This window comes from Plasmodium gallinaceum, assembly GCF_900005855.1.
Source record: "Plasmodium gallinaceum strain 8A genome assembly, contig: PGAL8A_v1_98, whole genome shotgun sequence".
Taxonomy (NCBI): Eukaryota; Apicomplexa; class Aconoidasida; order Haemosporida; family Plasmodiidae; genus Plasmodium; species Plasmodium gallinaceum.
This window is the reverse complement of record NW_021628265.1, coordinates 561,356-576,638: the sequence shown is the minus strand read 5'-3', so window position 1 is coordinate 576,638 and position 15,283 is coordinate 561,356. Positions and strand designations below refer to the sequence as shown.

The 15,283-nt window shown below is 17.7% G+C and overlaps 7 protein-coding genes across 7 annotated transcripts; 2 read left to right on the top strand and 5 right to left on the bottom strand.

The window, feature by feature from the left end:
• Positions 1 to 197: 197 nt before the first annotated feature.
• Positions 198 to 2,207, top strand: PGAL8A_00340700 (conserved Plasmodium protein, unknown function; the record flags this gene model as incomplete). Its single annotated transcript, XM_028672442.1, has 1 exon — positions 198 to 2,207. One exon carries the CDS (start codon positions 198 to 200, stop codon positions 2,205 to 2,207), a length of 2,010 nt encoding a protein of 669 aa, XP_028528994.1.
• A 666-nt stretch (positions 2,208 to 2,873) lies between these two features.
• On the bottom strand, positions 2,874 to 3,923 carry PGAL8A_00340600 (glyoxalase I, putative; the record flags this gene model as incomplete). Its single annotated transcript, XM_028672441.1, has 1 exon — positions 2,874 to 3,923. One exon carries the CDS (start codon positions 3,921 to 3,923, stop codon positions 2,874 to 2,876), a length of 1,050 nt encoding a protein of 349 aa, XP_028528993.1.
• A 644-nt stretch (positions 3,924 to 4,567) lies between these two features.
• PGAL8A_00340500 (Rpr2, RNAse P, putative) lies at positions 4,568 to 5,584 on the bottom strand (the record flags this gene model as incomplete). The annotated part of the gene is made up of 1 exon (XM_028672440.1): positions 4,568 to 5,584. One exon carries the CDS (start codon positions 5,582 to 5,584, stop codon positions 4,568 to 4,570), a length of 1,017 nt encoding a protein of 338 aa, XP_028528992.1.
• Positions 5,585 to 6,808: 1,224 nt separating this feature from the next.
• Positions 6,809 to 9,016, bottom strand: PGAL8A_00340400 (GTP binding protein, putative; the record flags this gene model as incomplete). Its single annotated transcript, XM_028672439.1, has 1 exon — positions 6,809 to 9,016. One exon carries the CDS (start codon positions 9,014 to 9,016, stop codon positions 6,809 to 6,811), a length of 2,208 nt encoding a protein of 735 aa, XP_028528991.1.
• A 1,070-nt stretch (positions 9,017 to 10,086) lies between these two features.
• DSK2 (ubiquitin domain-containing protein DSK2, putative) lies at positions 10,087 to 11,852 on the top strand (the record flags this gene model as incomplete). The annotated part of the gene is made up of 4 exons (XM_028672438.1): positions 10,087 to 10,231; positions 10,395 to 10,490; positions 10,648 to 10,773; positions 11,077 to 11,852. The coding sequence occupies 4 exons, from the start codon at positions 10,087 to 10,089 to the stop codon at positions 11,850 to 11,852; spliced, it is 1,143 nt and encodes a 380-aa protein (XP_028528990.1).
• A 481-nt stretch (positions 11,853 to 12,333) lies between these two features.
• Positions 12,334 to 13,368, bottom strand: PGAL8A_00340200 (UDP-galactose transporter, putative; the record flags this gene model as incomplete). Its single annotated transcript, XM_028672437.1, has 1 exon — positions 12,334 to 13,368. One exon carries the CDS (start codon positions 13,366 to 13,368, stop codon positions 12,334 to 12,336), a length of 1,035 nt encoding a protein of 344 aa, XP_028528989.1.
• A 1,184-nt stretch (positions 13,369 to 14,552) lies between these two features.
• Positions 14,553 to 15,001, bottom strand: PGAL8A_00340100 (conserved Plasmodium protein, unknown function; the record flags this gene model as incomplete). Its single annotated transcript, XM_028672436.1, has 2 exons — positions 14,553 to 14,642; positions 14,756 to 15,001. 2 exons carry the CDS (start codon positions 14,999 to 15,001, stop codon positions 14,553 to 14,555), a joined length of 336 nt encoding a protein of 111 aa, XP_028528988.1.
• Positions 15,002 to 15,283: the final 282 nt, after the last annotated feature.

The window sequence follows — 15,283 nt, the reverse complement described above, 5'->3', positions numbered from 1 at the left end:
ATTTTTTTTTTTTTTTTTTTTTTTTTTTTTTGTTACAAAGAAAACATGTTGAAAAAAAAATTAAAAGATATAAAGGAATAAGCAAATATAAAATTAAAATAAAATGTACATTAAAAAGTTAAAGAGAAGTAATTATTACTTCATATATATAAGAATATAAGAAAAAAAAAAAAAATTTGAAAATCATATTTCTCATTATGGATATAAAGGAAAGTTTAAATAAGAATTCTCAAAAAAAGGTTTTACACAAGAAAAATATTAATGATTTATATAATGAAAAAAAAAAAGCTAGTGAAAATGAAAATGAAGATAATAAAGAAAGAAAAACAATAACTAATAAGAGTATTATATTTTTTCAAATATTTATATTTATTATATATTTTCTTGTATTACTCATTGGATCTTTTAATTTTTCTTTTAAACTTTTTCAAGTAAGAGAAAAACATTTGTATGAATTTCTTAATAACAGAGAAGAGTTATTTTGTAAAAGTTATTTAAAAGAAAAGGATAATAATAAAAAAATACTTTATAAGAATACGAATAATTTAATTGATAATAATGATACCTTTCCTTATGTAAATTTTAAATATTATTTTACAAGAGCTAAATATAATATAAAAGAAGAAAATAAAATAAACAAAAATAAGAGGCAAATAAAAATATTTATTTGTTTAAATAAAAAAAAAAATTTTGATTATAGTGATTTTTACAATATTTTTTCAAGTTTCAAAAAATATGTGACGAAATTTTTAAGTTTTTCTTATAACGAAATAAAAAATGCCTTTTTTAGAAAAAATAATAATAATTATATAAACAAAGTAATGAAGTACTATGCGAAAAATGATCTTATAGGTAATAAATATTTACATTATAATTTTTTATTAAACAGTAATGATTCTTATAAAAATTATTATGTAAATATTGAAACATTATTTTACTTATATTTGTATGACATTTGCTATTTACATGATTTTAATTATGTTAAGAATCAAACATATAATTTATCAAAATCATATATGGTTTTTGATAAGATGAATGAGAAATTACATATTGAGAATAAAAAGGATATTACACTTTTAATAAATCATGTAGATAAATATTTAAATGACGAGATACTGGTTAATTTATTAGATAAATTATATTTAGATATATGTAAAAGGGAAAATTTAATAAATTATTTAAAAAATAAAAATGATAAAAAAGAAGAAACAGATAGACATAATGGAAGTAATTTAAAAAGTGATATCAAAAATAGTAAACTCGCATATAATTATAATAATGAAAATACATTAAAAGATACCAATTACAACGAATATTATATATTATATAATAAGATTGAAAGTATGAGAAATATAAATAAATATAATACTTTTATAAGTAGATTAAGAAAAAAAATAAAAACAATAAATTCTTTAAAATCATTAAATATGTGTTTAAAAGAATATATAATAAATTTAAAAAAAGTTCCACTATATTTTTTTTTGAACATCTTTTATGATACTCCGTGTTATGTTTATAATAAACCAATAAGCAATTTATTAAGGAATTATTACAAAGGAATATTCCTTTATTTTGTAATATTTATAGGTTGTATACATGTTGTTTTTTCTCCATTTCCCATAACTCTTGTTCATTTTCGTAGATTTTTCATTTATTTTTTGATTATTATGTATCGCTTATTTATTTTATATTTTATTCCTTCTATAATTCAATATATAATTTATAAATTTCATTATTTTAAAGAAGAATATATTCACATATTTGATTATTCCGATCATGTTATTTTATTCTCTACTTTGTTATTTATTATATCTTTAGAATCAAAAGCCATTCAATATACTATTAATCATCAAAAACAAAGTTTTGATTATTTTCATTATAAATATAACAGAAAATTATGTTTCTTTTTTTTAAAATTGATTTTGTATTATTATTATATTCTTATATTTTTCTTTTTATATACAAGTTATTTTACTTCTAAATATTTTCATACAACTAATGAAATTTTTGTTGCATATTTTTTTTCCACATTTTCAATTTTTTTTTTCTTTTATTTTTTTTTATATAAAAATTATTTCAGTTTTTATACTATTGGAATAACATCTTATATAAAAAATAATTCAATTACTACAATGAATGTTTTACATTCTGCACCTTATTTAGCAAATGCATATAATTCTTTAAAAGACAAATTTGCTTTTGATTAATATGGATAGTTTAAGATAATTTTATATATGTGTATTTATTTATTTTATTTTTTTTCTTTTTTTTTTTTTTTAAATATATATTTATAAAAATTATACTATTTATATTTCAATAAACTATGCTCTATATATAATCTTTAATTTTTAATAGTTACATTCCTTATTTCTTTTTTTTATTTTTAACACTTTATATAATACATCAAAGCAAATTTTGATTTATTATTTTTTTTTTTTTTTTTATTTGTCTTTTTATAATAATATCTTAACTTTTTTTTTTTTTTCGTCATTAAAAAAAAAAAAGTAAATGAAATATTATAATTTTTTTTTTTTTAAATTTTAAATGATTGTAAATACAAAGCAAATGAGTCATAAAATATAAGTAAACCAATTGAAGGATTTCATAGAAAAAATAAAAAGATAAAAAAAATTTTAAAATAAAAAAAAAAAAATTTGCATATAATATATTATATGAAGCAAATACTTGAAATATTTTTTTTACATTAATTTTTATTTAAATATACTTTTTTTTTTTTTTTTTTTTCTTGGAAAGCTTTTAAAAAAGAATATTAATACTCTTAGTATGAAAGTAATCACTTAATAATTTATTAAATAATTAACATATTTTTTCTTTAGAAGAATGACATCTTTATTTTATAATTCATTTTGATTTTAATTAACATTAAATGTTGTATCCCTTTGAATTAATTCGATTATGTAATTATCTGGGTCATATATAAAAGCAATGTTTTTCATTATTCCCTCATTTACTTTTTTTTTAAAAGGAATATTTAGACTTTCTAATTCTTTACAATAATCCTCTAAATTATCTACTAAAAATCCTATATGCCCAAAACCTCTTGGTGTAGTATTACCATTATGATATGAAAATTTATCATCGTCTTCTGTACCATGATTATGTGTTAACTCTAAAACAGGATGCCATGACTTTTTAAAATTTTCATACGTTTCATTAGATTGATAAGAATTCCTTAATGAATTAAAATCGTATAATCCTCCTTCCTCTGTATTATTTGTATCTTTTTCATTTAAATATGTAGACTTTAAAAAATATAAAGAAAAATCATCATTGTGCTTAATATGAACTAATTTCATATCTAATATATTTATATAGAAATATAAACTTTTTTCAGGATTTTTAATTCTAATCATAGTTTGAGAAAAGTTAGTAATTTCCTTTTTATTTTTCCATTTAACTTCACTTGATCTTTTAACTATTTCTATCCAATAGTTATTGGGATCTAAAGCAAATCCAATGGTTTTCATTTTAGTTTCATGTGGCAATTTGTGAAATTTTACATTTTTTTTTAAAAGTTCATCACATAATTCTACGACATCATGGCAATTAAATGCTATATGACCAAATCCTCTATCATCTTCATTGTTCCCATTACTTAGTTTTTCTTCACTATTATGATTATGAGTTAATTCTAAACAAACAGTGTTTAAATTCCATAAGTATTTTTCAGATTCTCTTGTATTTTTTTTTGGAATTTTTTTCTTTTCTTCTTCATCATAAGGAGGGGTTATCATAAAATATAAAGAAAAATTTTGTTCATTAAAATGATAAGTATGAATATTTATCATACCAAAATTTTTTTCATAAAATTCTACTGTTTCTTTAGGGTTATAAATACGCAACATAGTTTGATGCCATGTTATATTATACTTTTTCCCAAAATTTAACATTTTTCCTTTCATTTTTTATAAATACATAATATAAAATTAATATATTACGTTTTCATTTAATTTATTTATCTTTTTTTTTTTTTTTTAATTTATATATTATTACTATTATTTTACTTTTTTTTTTTTTTTAAAGTATTTTAATTTTTCAACAAGTATAAATATTTGATATTCTTATAAAAAATACAAAGTATAAATATATATATAAAAAAAAAAAAAAAAAAAAAAAAATTTTTTGTAACTATTAAGTAGTTAATATATACAAATGTTATTAAAAAAAAAAAATTGCATACACACTTAATAGTTTCGTAAATATAATTTTTCTTTCTATATATTTATTTATTTATTTTGCTTAATTTTATCAAATTTTAGAATTTTATTTTAACTTAAAAAAAAAAAAAAAAAGCTTTTTCTAATAATGTATAATTCACGTAATGTATAATGATTTTTCAAATAATGTAATAAGAACAACTAAAATTAAAAAAATTTCTTCTATTTTTGATCTTAAAAATAAATATTTTTCTAATTGTAAAAAATAAATATACATTAATAACAAAATTCATTTATAATGTTCCAACAAAAAATGAAAAAATAAATAAATAAATTTTAGTTAAAATAACATTAATAAGAAAGTTACAAAAAAAAAAAAACATTTACTTTTAAAGTATATCCAATATATTTTTTTTTTTTTTTTTTTTTTGTTTGTTAAAATTTAAAAAGTTATCATTGGTATTAAAATATGAAACATTAGACTCTTCATTTCTACTTATTTTATTTTCGTTTTTTCTTTTTTTTATTTTATTATTTTTAGATGAACTATCATTTTTTTTAATTTTACTATTAGTATTGTTAAATATTTCGTCCTTATTGCTATAACTGTTGAAATTATAATATGATTTTTGAATTATATCATTTTGTTTACCATAATCAATTCTAAAAAGATCATTCATATTTTCATAAATATTATTTTTAAAATATTCTTCATTATCATCTTTTTCTTCTTTAATATTTTCTTCATTTTTATTATTTATACTTATATTATCTACATTTTCAATTTCTATATTTACATCTTCTCCGTCCTCCTCTTCTATATTTCTATTATCTACATTTTCAATTTCTGTATTTACATTTTCTCCGTTCTTCGTTTCTATATTTATATTTTCTTTATTTATAGAAACTTCATTTATGTTTTTGTTATTATCATTATTTTCATCTTCATTTTTTTTTTTTATGGCAAATTTTTCAATATCATTTATTAAGAAAAAATTTAAATCAGTAGAATTATTTGGATATTTATTAGTTTTAAAAGAATTATTTTTTTTTTGTTTAATAAGATTTTGTAAATTTACACGTTTCTTATGGTTACATAAAAAACATTTATATAAAATTGTATTTTTGTCTTGTATTTCTTTTATTTCACAATTATAAAAAGGAATATATATTAAATTACAATAGTGACAACATATATGATCAAAAAGTAAATTGTTATTTGATATTTTTTTTATTAAAGTAATGTATTTCATTGATAATTTTGCATTAACATAAATAGTAGATAAAGCCAAATTCCATAAGTATTCTATTCTTTTATCAATTAGTTTATCTCCTGTTATAAGAGAAAATTTTACTTTATTAACATAAGCGTTTACTTCATTTTTCTCCTTATTTTTTTCATTCATACTTTTTAAATATAATGAATTATTACAGAATTATTGTATTATAATTAAAAAAATAAAATAAAATAAAACTTCTTATCTTTTTTTTTTATTATAATTCTTTACTTTTTTATAATTGTTATTTTATTTTTAATCATATTTATTATGAATATATATATTAAAAAAAAAATTCATTTCAGTAATGTTTAATTAAATTTCAATTAAAGTTATTAGTGATACTATTAATATTCTATCTTATGTTATTTTTTTTTTTAAACAAATAATAATGACAATTTATATCATTTTCTATATTAACTTGAAGTTCTTTCATTCTGAAATTATTTTATATTTTTTCCTTTATAATTTTGCTTCTTTCTATTTTTCTTTCATATGTTAAATATATATTTATGCTTAAATTATAGATTCTTTCATTTTTATAATATAATAGTATGTTTAAAATATTTTAATTTTATTAAATGAGCAAAAATAAAAAAAAAAAAAAAAAAAAAGGTAATGTATTGTAGTAAAAAAAAAAATATTAAATTTTTTTTCAAAAATATCTTGCAAATGAATAAAATCAAAGAACTTAAAAAAGTTGTAATTGATGTAACAAATTTAAAAAAAAAAAATATTCTTAAAGATCAAAAATAATTACTTAAAAATTCAGTTATCTTAAAAATGTATGATTTAAAAAAAAGTAATTTCAAAAAAAGAAATACACCAAAAAAAAAAAAAAAAAAAAAATTTTTTCATTTCTAAACATATAAGAAAAAAATTGAATTGTTGAATACATATAACAATTTATCAAAAAGCACTAAAATTTTTTTTTTTTTTTTTTTTTTATAATATAATATAAAAAAAGGTTAAAACAAAAAAAAATTAAAACAGAATGAAAAAAAAAAAAAAAAATAAAGTTTATTAATATTATCTTTGTTAATTCTTAACAATTTCTCTTAAATTTTTATGTTCACATTAAAAAAAAAGAAATAAAAAAAAAATATAAAATAAATATATAATGAAATAAAAACATAATAAAGTTTTGTTAACAAATATTTTTTTTTTTTAAGTTCAAAATAAATTATTTTTTTGATATATACAAAATTTTACATTTTATAAAACTTTATACAATAAATAAAACAACAAATAGTTCAATAATTAATTACCAAAAAAAAAAATTGCTTTCATTGCATTATTTTTTTAAATTATAAATTTTTTTTTTTTTTTTTTTTATCGTCTAATATTGTAATATTAGTATTCGAATTTTTCATGGTATTTTTTTAGATTTTGGGGGTTTTCAACTAATTTAATAAAAGTTGTATTACCATCATCGGAATAAGAAATTGAATTAGGAATAACTTTAAAATTCTTCATAAGATAATTAATTCTATTTCTAGCTTCTTTTGTTGGAAAATTCAGAGTTAAAATGTTAACATCTTTTATTTTATTAACTATATTCTGAATTATTTTTATAAGAATATCGCAATTTGTGCCACTCTTTGCTGAAATTGGTAAAACACTTTTTGGTTTATTTTTATATAAGTTTAATATTTGCTCATCTGTTAATTTATCTATTTTATTCCATACTTCTACAACATTATTTTTTATAAATTCATTTGATATTCCTATATTGCTTAATGTATCAATAACACATTTCTTATGTTTTTCTTTATAAGGATGAGTTACATCTATAACATGAATAATTATATCAGCTGTTTTAATTGCTTCTAGAGATAATTTAAACGATTCATATAAAGAATAAGGAATATTTTGAATAAAACCAATGGAATCAATAAATATAGTTGAATAACATTCGGATATGTTCAAATTTTTATATGAATTATCTAACGTTTGAAAAAGCAAATTTTTTGCTTTTAAGTTAGATTTTGTTAAGTAATTAATTAACTTTGTTTTACCTACATTTGTATAACCTACTATAGCTATTAAAGCCTTATGTTTTCTTGAGTTGCTTTGTAAATTTGTATTATTTTTGCATTTTATTAATTCTTTTTTTAATTTGCTATACAGATTATTAATAATTCTTTTTTCATATTCCTTGTAGGTCTCATTGCTTTTTATATAATTACTTGTATATCCCAAGTAATCAGAATTTTTTTTTTTTTTTTTTTCTCTTATTTCAAATGTGTTTAATTTGTTATACTTTTCTTCATAATCCGAACTTGATTTTCCTAATACATTATTTTCAATATATTTTATATATTTCATCCTTGATCTACTATCTTCTGAATATGTATTAAAAATAAAATTTGCTCTTGCGAATTCCAATTGTAATTTACTCAAATTACTTTTTGCTCTACTTTTAAATATATATAAAATGATACTATACCTATCGAATAATTCTACATATAATGGTATACTATTCCCTTTTTTTCTTTTATAATTATGATCTATTTGTTTATTATAACCATAATGTTCCTCATCATCTTGTTCGTATAAATTTTCATCTTCATATTCATCATCCATTTCATCCTCTTCTCTTTCTTCTTCTTCTTCTTCTTCTTCTTTTTCTAAATAACTATTGTATAAATCAAAATACATTTCATTTTCATATAAATTTTCCTGAATAGTAGAATTGTTTTGAATAATGTCTGTTAATCTAATCGAGTTTTCACTTAATTCATTTTGTCTTTTATTATTTAATTTTAATTCATCATGAAAACTCCTTAATAAACTATTAAACATAAAATCTAAATTACGAAATTGTTCTGGTGATAACAAGGTATTAATAAATATATATGGTGTCGGATTTTTAAGATAATATTTTGATAATTCATTTAATTTTCCTTTCCCAAAATAAAACTTATTATCTATTTTATTAGCTTTAATTATAATTGATTCTGCAATTTTTTTTTCTATTTCTTCATAATCTAAGTATTTATAATTATTATTATTACAATTATTACTACTATTTTTACATAGTTCCTTCTTTGTATCCTCTTTTATATCATTACCTTGTTCCATCATTTCTTTTGTTTTGCAATCTAGGTTAATAGAACAACTAACACTTGAACTATTTTTCACTTCATAATTTTCATTTTCACCCCTAAAATTTTTTGTCATATGTTTATTCAAATAACTTTCTTCATTTTCATTGTTTTTAATTGAGCATCTTATTTCACTATTATTAGTTTTAAATGAATGTATTGTTTCTTTTTTATTATATTTATCTATATATTTTATATTCCATCCACCTGAAGGCATAGAAATACCATTCGCAATTTTGAAATTAGCTGATCTAGCTAAACCCAAAGCTTCCTGAGCATCTAGAATTGTCTCATCAAATGAATTTTTATATTTTTTTGCACCTTTTAATACAGGATGTATAACAATAATTTCCTTTTTTTTTTTACTATTATACAACTTTACTTTGGTTTCATTATAAAAATAACTTTTTCTAATTTTAAATATATCCCTTACTGAAAAAAAAGAAAATTTCATTTTCATATCTTATTTATAATAAAGCATTACATACATATTTATATTAATTTGATCTATTCACAATATAAAGAATTACAAAAAATACACAAAAAAATCATATTTTTTTTTTATTTCTATTTCAGATGTTTTAGCTAAAATATGATTTATTTTATTTTTTTTTTTTAATTTTCCATCAGAACAATTAAGATATATAAAAACTTCTACTTTTAAATTATATAATTTTATATAGATATAAATTATCTACTTTTTTTTTTTTTTTTTAACATGCATTTATAAGAATTAATTATATTTTCTTTTATTTTTTTTTTTCTAAATATTAAGATAAATTGTGTAATATAAATGTTATTCTTTCCTTTTGTGGGATAGTAACATTTATAATTTAATATATTTTATTCCAAAAAGAGGTCTTTCTTTTTTCCTCTTTTACTAGAAGTAATTTTTCGAGAAATTGCATATTTTTTTTTTTTTTTTTAACAAGATAATGATATGCTTCCTTTTTATCATTTTCAATAGAATTTTTTTTTTTTTTTCCTAAATTTTAATGACATTCTTTTCAATAAAATATCAAAAAAATATTTCTATTCCTTTTTTTTTCTTTATATTTTTATATATATTTGTAATTTTTTTTTAAAATAGAATAACATATAAATAGTTTATATACAAAAAGTTCATCATATTTTTTATAAATTTAAGCATATATAAATAGCATATAAATTATTAAGCATGTATATATACAGCATGTGCACATGAAAAAAAAAAAAAAAAAAAAAAAAAAAAAAAAAAAATTCAAATAAAAATAAAATCAAATAAAAAATTTAAATAATAAAAAAATATATTCTCTTGTAAAATATTTAAATAAAAAAACAAAAATTTTGAAAACTTAAATATTCATTTGTTTATAAAAGAGTTAATAAGCTCAAGAAAAAAAAAATTTTTTTGACCTATAAAATAAAGGAATTAAATGATTGTTTAATAAATTTCTTAAAATTAATATTTATATATAAAATAAGTTTATATATATATATTTCTTTAATTTGAATGAATTATATTTTTATGTATAATATATAAAAATGGTTATAAACGTATCATTTAAAGTTACAGGAGGTAAAGAATTTACTATATCTATTGAACCAGATATAACTGTATTGGATCTAAAAAAAAAATGTTGTGATCATGTAGATATACCTGTTGAAGCACAAAGAATTATTTTTAAAGGTTTATATTTATACAAAAAATAAATACAAAATTTTATATTTTGATTACATATAAATACAATTTTTTGGTAGATTTTAATAGATGTTTTAAGATTAGTTATGCATACATAATTTTTAGTATATATTTTTAAGATCTTTATTTTATTTATTTTATGAATTAATAGGCAAAATATTAAAAGACAAAGAATCTTTATCAACATATAATGTAGCGGATGGAAATACAATGCATTTAGTTCGTAGTGCTATACCGACAAAAGAACGTAAGAAAAAAAAAAAAAAAAAAAAAAGGAAAAAAGAAAAAAGAAAAAAGAAAAAAGAAAAAAGAAAAAAGAAAAAAGAAAAAAGAAAAAAGAAAAAAGAAAAATATATTTAATTATTTCCTAAAACAATATTTTATATATGTTTTTTTTTTTTTAGCTGAAGAAGAAAAAGAGAATAATAAGAATGAAAGTTCTAGTAATCAAAATACCAATTCAAATGATAATTTAAGTGATTTAAGTGATAATCCCTTAGTTCAAATGTTGCTACAAAGTGGAACAGGAGGTATAAGATTCTGTTTATTTTTAATCTAGTTATATTATTGTATTTTAAACTATTAATAATAATTATAAACATTATGAATAATTTATAAAAAAAAAAATATCTTAACATATTCAAGGGATTAATTAACAATAGTGTTTATTATATATTATATTTATTACAATTAAGTTTTTTTAAATGCTTAATCTTTACATTTATCATTTTTTTTTTGGTTTATTATTTTATTATATTTTTTTGTCTATGTTTATATATTTATAATATTTTTTTATCTCTTTTTTTTTTTTTTTTTTTTATATGATGTCTTAGATGTGAACAATTTTAATAGTGGTACAGGAAGCGGAGATAATCTTAATTTTGGAAACTTTGCAAATTTGTTAAATTCCAATGGTGGGGAATTTAATAGAGATACAATTAGCTCATTATTGAATAACCCTTTAGCAAGATCTCTATTGAATGAATTGAGTAATAACCCAGAAATGTTAACAAATTTAGTATCTAATAATCCAATTTTAAGAAATACATTTTCTCAAAGCCCAATTATGCAACCTGTTTTAGAAAATCCAAATTTGTTAAGAGAATTTATGAGGCCAGAGGTTTTGCAAGCAGGATTGCAAATTGAAAATGCCTTAAATATGAATAATAATAACAATAATAATAATAATAGTAGTCAAAGGGGAATTAGAATGGAAGATCTTTTAAATAATTTAAATAATTTTACAAATACAAATACTAGTGCGAATAACACTGATAATAATAACCCTAATGAAAATAATAATAATAGTAATATTAATAATATTAATTCCCTTTTTCAATCTCAAGAATTGTTACAAACATTTCAACAAGTTATGAGAGCAAATCGTAACTTGGCAAATCTAAATTTTCCTAATTCCAGTCAAAATCTAGATTTCAATTCAAGTAATGTAACAGATAATAGATCACCAGAAGAAAAATATGCTTCTCAATTACTGAGCCTACAAGAAATGGGATTCATTGATAATGCTGCAAATATACAAGCCCTACAAGAAACAGGAGGAGATGTTAACTCAGCTGTTACTCGTTTATTAGAAAAAGGATTTAATTAATACATATATATATATATACATGTTTATACATTAAAATTTCACAAATCATATTTCTTTAATGTATTTTAAGTGTATTTTTTTTTTTTTTTTTTTTTTTTTCTTCATATATTTATGTTACAATGTTCACATGTGTAATTTTATAAAATTCCTATATTTTTATTATTATTATTTTTTTTTTTTTTATAATTTTTTTCTTTTTTGTATGTTTCAAATTTCCAAGACAACCTGCATAACTTTTATGATTTAAAAATGGAAAAAACAAATGTAATAGTTACAGTTTATAAAAAAAAAATTCTGTTTAATTAAAACATTTAATATTTATTTGAAACAGAAAAAAAATTACAATATATTAAAAAAAAAAAAAAAAATAAAAATTTAAGTAAAAAATAAAATAGAGACGCAGTGAAAGGTATTCAAAATAACATACTGTAAAAAATTCTTTGCTTATATTTTTTAGTTTTGTTTTTATTTTCGTATTATACTATTTTCTTTTATTTTGAACTTTTTTTGATAGTTGCTTTAAATAATTTTGAACAATTAAAGTAGAAAAAATGACAAAAACACAACACCATTGTAATGGTTTTAGCACATGACCAAATAAATATACAGAAACAATTGTACTTAATGCTTTTCTTAAAGTTGTGAAAAGACTAGTATATAAGCTACCATATAATTTAAGAGAGTTGAAAACAAAAAATTGTCCGAATGTTCCACTTAATGAAAAGGCTAATATATAATAGTAAGAGTCTGTATACTTACTTAAAAAATAGTAAGGTTTTAAACCTTCAATTATTAAAGATGCGATTAAATTAAAAGCAAACGCAAAAGAATTAACGTAAAACATTAAATTAATGGAATTAATATTATATTTACTTAATAACTTATCTTGTCTTGGCCCAGTTAAACCATCACAAAATAATGATATACATAAAAGAAAAATTCCAAAGGTAGTTTGATGAATTTCCTTTGCACTTTTTGTTTTTAATAAATTAAATATTACCAAAGATGATGTAATTAAAAAAACAGCAATATAATCGTAATAAGGATATTTTTTACCAAAAAATAAGTATCCACCAACTACTATTGGTATCATTTTTCCTGATTTCACAAGAACTTGAGTTGGGAAATTAACATGACTCAAAGAATAATTTGTAGCTATCATGGCTACTGAATAGGTAATAGATATCAACATTATTTGTTTAATAAAGTAAGTATCTACATTATTTTTCAAATCATTTATAAATTTATTGTTTTGCAATTTGCTTTTAATAAATATAGCTGTTAAGCTACAAATGCAATTAGATAAACACAAGACACATATCAAAAATATATTATAATAAAATTTTTCTTCCCCTTTTCCCAAATTTGGTAATTTTTCTTGATAATAACCAAAAATGATAAAAAAAAAATATATACCACAAATACAAAATACCCCATTTAAAAAATTATAAAAACTTGATGGCTCTTTGAAGCTTTTCTGAGAATTCATTACATTATTTCTTCTCGTTCTAACCATATTTCCTTACTATACGTTTTATATAAAAATAAAAAAAAAAAAAAAAAAAAATTACAATTATCAATGAAATACTTTAATAATATTTATAAATAAGATTAAAATTTGATTGTTCTTTTTAATATGTGCAAATATTTTCCTTTAAAAGATTAAACTTTATAATATACATATAAATATTCATTACTATTTATGCATAGTTTTATTTTTTTAAAAAAACAAAATAAAAATAAAAATTAAAATTAAAAGATTAAAAAATTTTAAATACTGTTATTATTAATGTAACTCCCAATTTTTTTTTTTTTCTTTTTTTTTTATTTTTCATAAATGTGTAATGTATAATTGCGAAATTTATAAAACTAAAATATTTCTAAAAAAATAAAATTATATATAAATTTTTTTTCTTTTTTTTTATAAAATTTATATTGTATATCAGTTTTATTTTTAATATATATTTTATTATATATTAATAAAAAATTTTTTTTTTTTTTTTTTTCCTGTTCTTTCTCAATTTAAATGAAACATTTATTTTATTACTATGTCAAATACAAAATACTTTTTCTAAAATATATATAAAAATTAAAACTTAAATATGTTTTTTTAAAAAATAAAGAAAATCTTGTGTAAAAGATATTTAATATTTTTTCATTAAATATAAAAAACTTATATTTTTTATTTAATTAATAAAACAAAACTGAATTCAGTGGAAAATCAATTTTTTTACCATAATAAAAATAAATTTCTAAAGTAATTTATTTAAAACTGAAAAATAATAGTAACATAGAGCAAATTCATATAAATTTTCGTATGCTTTTATATTGGTATTTTATTTATTTAAAAAGAAAATTTAGCTTATGTAACATTATGAACAAGTCTAGAAAAATTTATACATTTATTACTTTAAACTATCATAAGAAATAGTTAGTAAATACATATATATTCATTAAATTTTACAAAAAATATAAAAAAAATTGAAATAAACATATATATGCCTATTTCTTTATTTTTTCGAATTATAAAAATGTTATGTTAAAACATATATCAATATATTCCAGTTAATAATGGAAACATAATTCAAACAAAAAAATAAAAATATATTTTAATTATAATATAAATAAAATTAATTCAATAAAAAAAAAATTAAAATATATTTATATTAACAGTTCAGATAAAAAATTATATTAGTACTCTCAGCGATATCTTAAACTAACACGTTCTCCCATTCTTTTCCTTTTTCGTCTTAAAGCTAATTTTGTTTTTTTATTTTTGAAATACAATTCCTAAGATGTAAAAAAAAAAGAAACATATGTTTTTAAAATATGTTACGATTAACTTTCATACAAAAATTTTTTCATTTCAATTTTTATAAAAAATAATTAAAATTAAATAAAACCTGTGCTGGTTTTTTAACTATAGAATTATCCTTAATTTTTATATTAAATAAAAACATGTTATTAAAAAAAAAATAATTTTTCAAAATAATGTCTGACTTTATAGGTGTTAATTCATTATTAACTAGAGGTTTACAGAAGTCATTTTCTGATATTTTTTTAAAAAAACTAAATTTTTTTAAAGAATGTATAGTATTTTTTGATGAGAAAAAAATATTTCTTATTGGTAAAAATTTATGTAAGTTCATTTTTTATTATTTTTTTTTAAGATATATTTTTAAAAATAATGAACATTTTTTTTAAAAAAAAAAAAAAATTAGAAAGTTAAATGTACATAAAACGAAAAAATATTGTTTCATATAGTGCTGCACTATTTTACAAAAAAAAAAAAAAAAAAAATTAACACGTAAAAATATATATATATAAATATATATATATATATATATATATATATATATATATATATATATGTATATATATATATATTTATATATGAAAATATTTTTTGTGTATTAGTGCAAAAAAAAAAA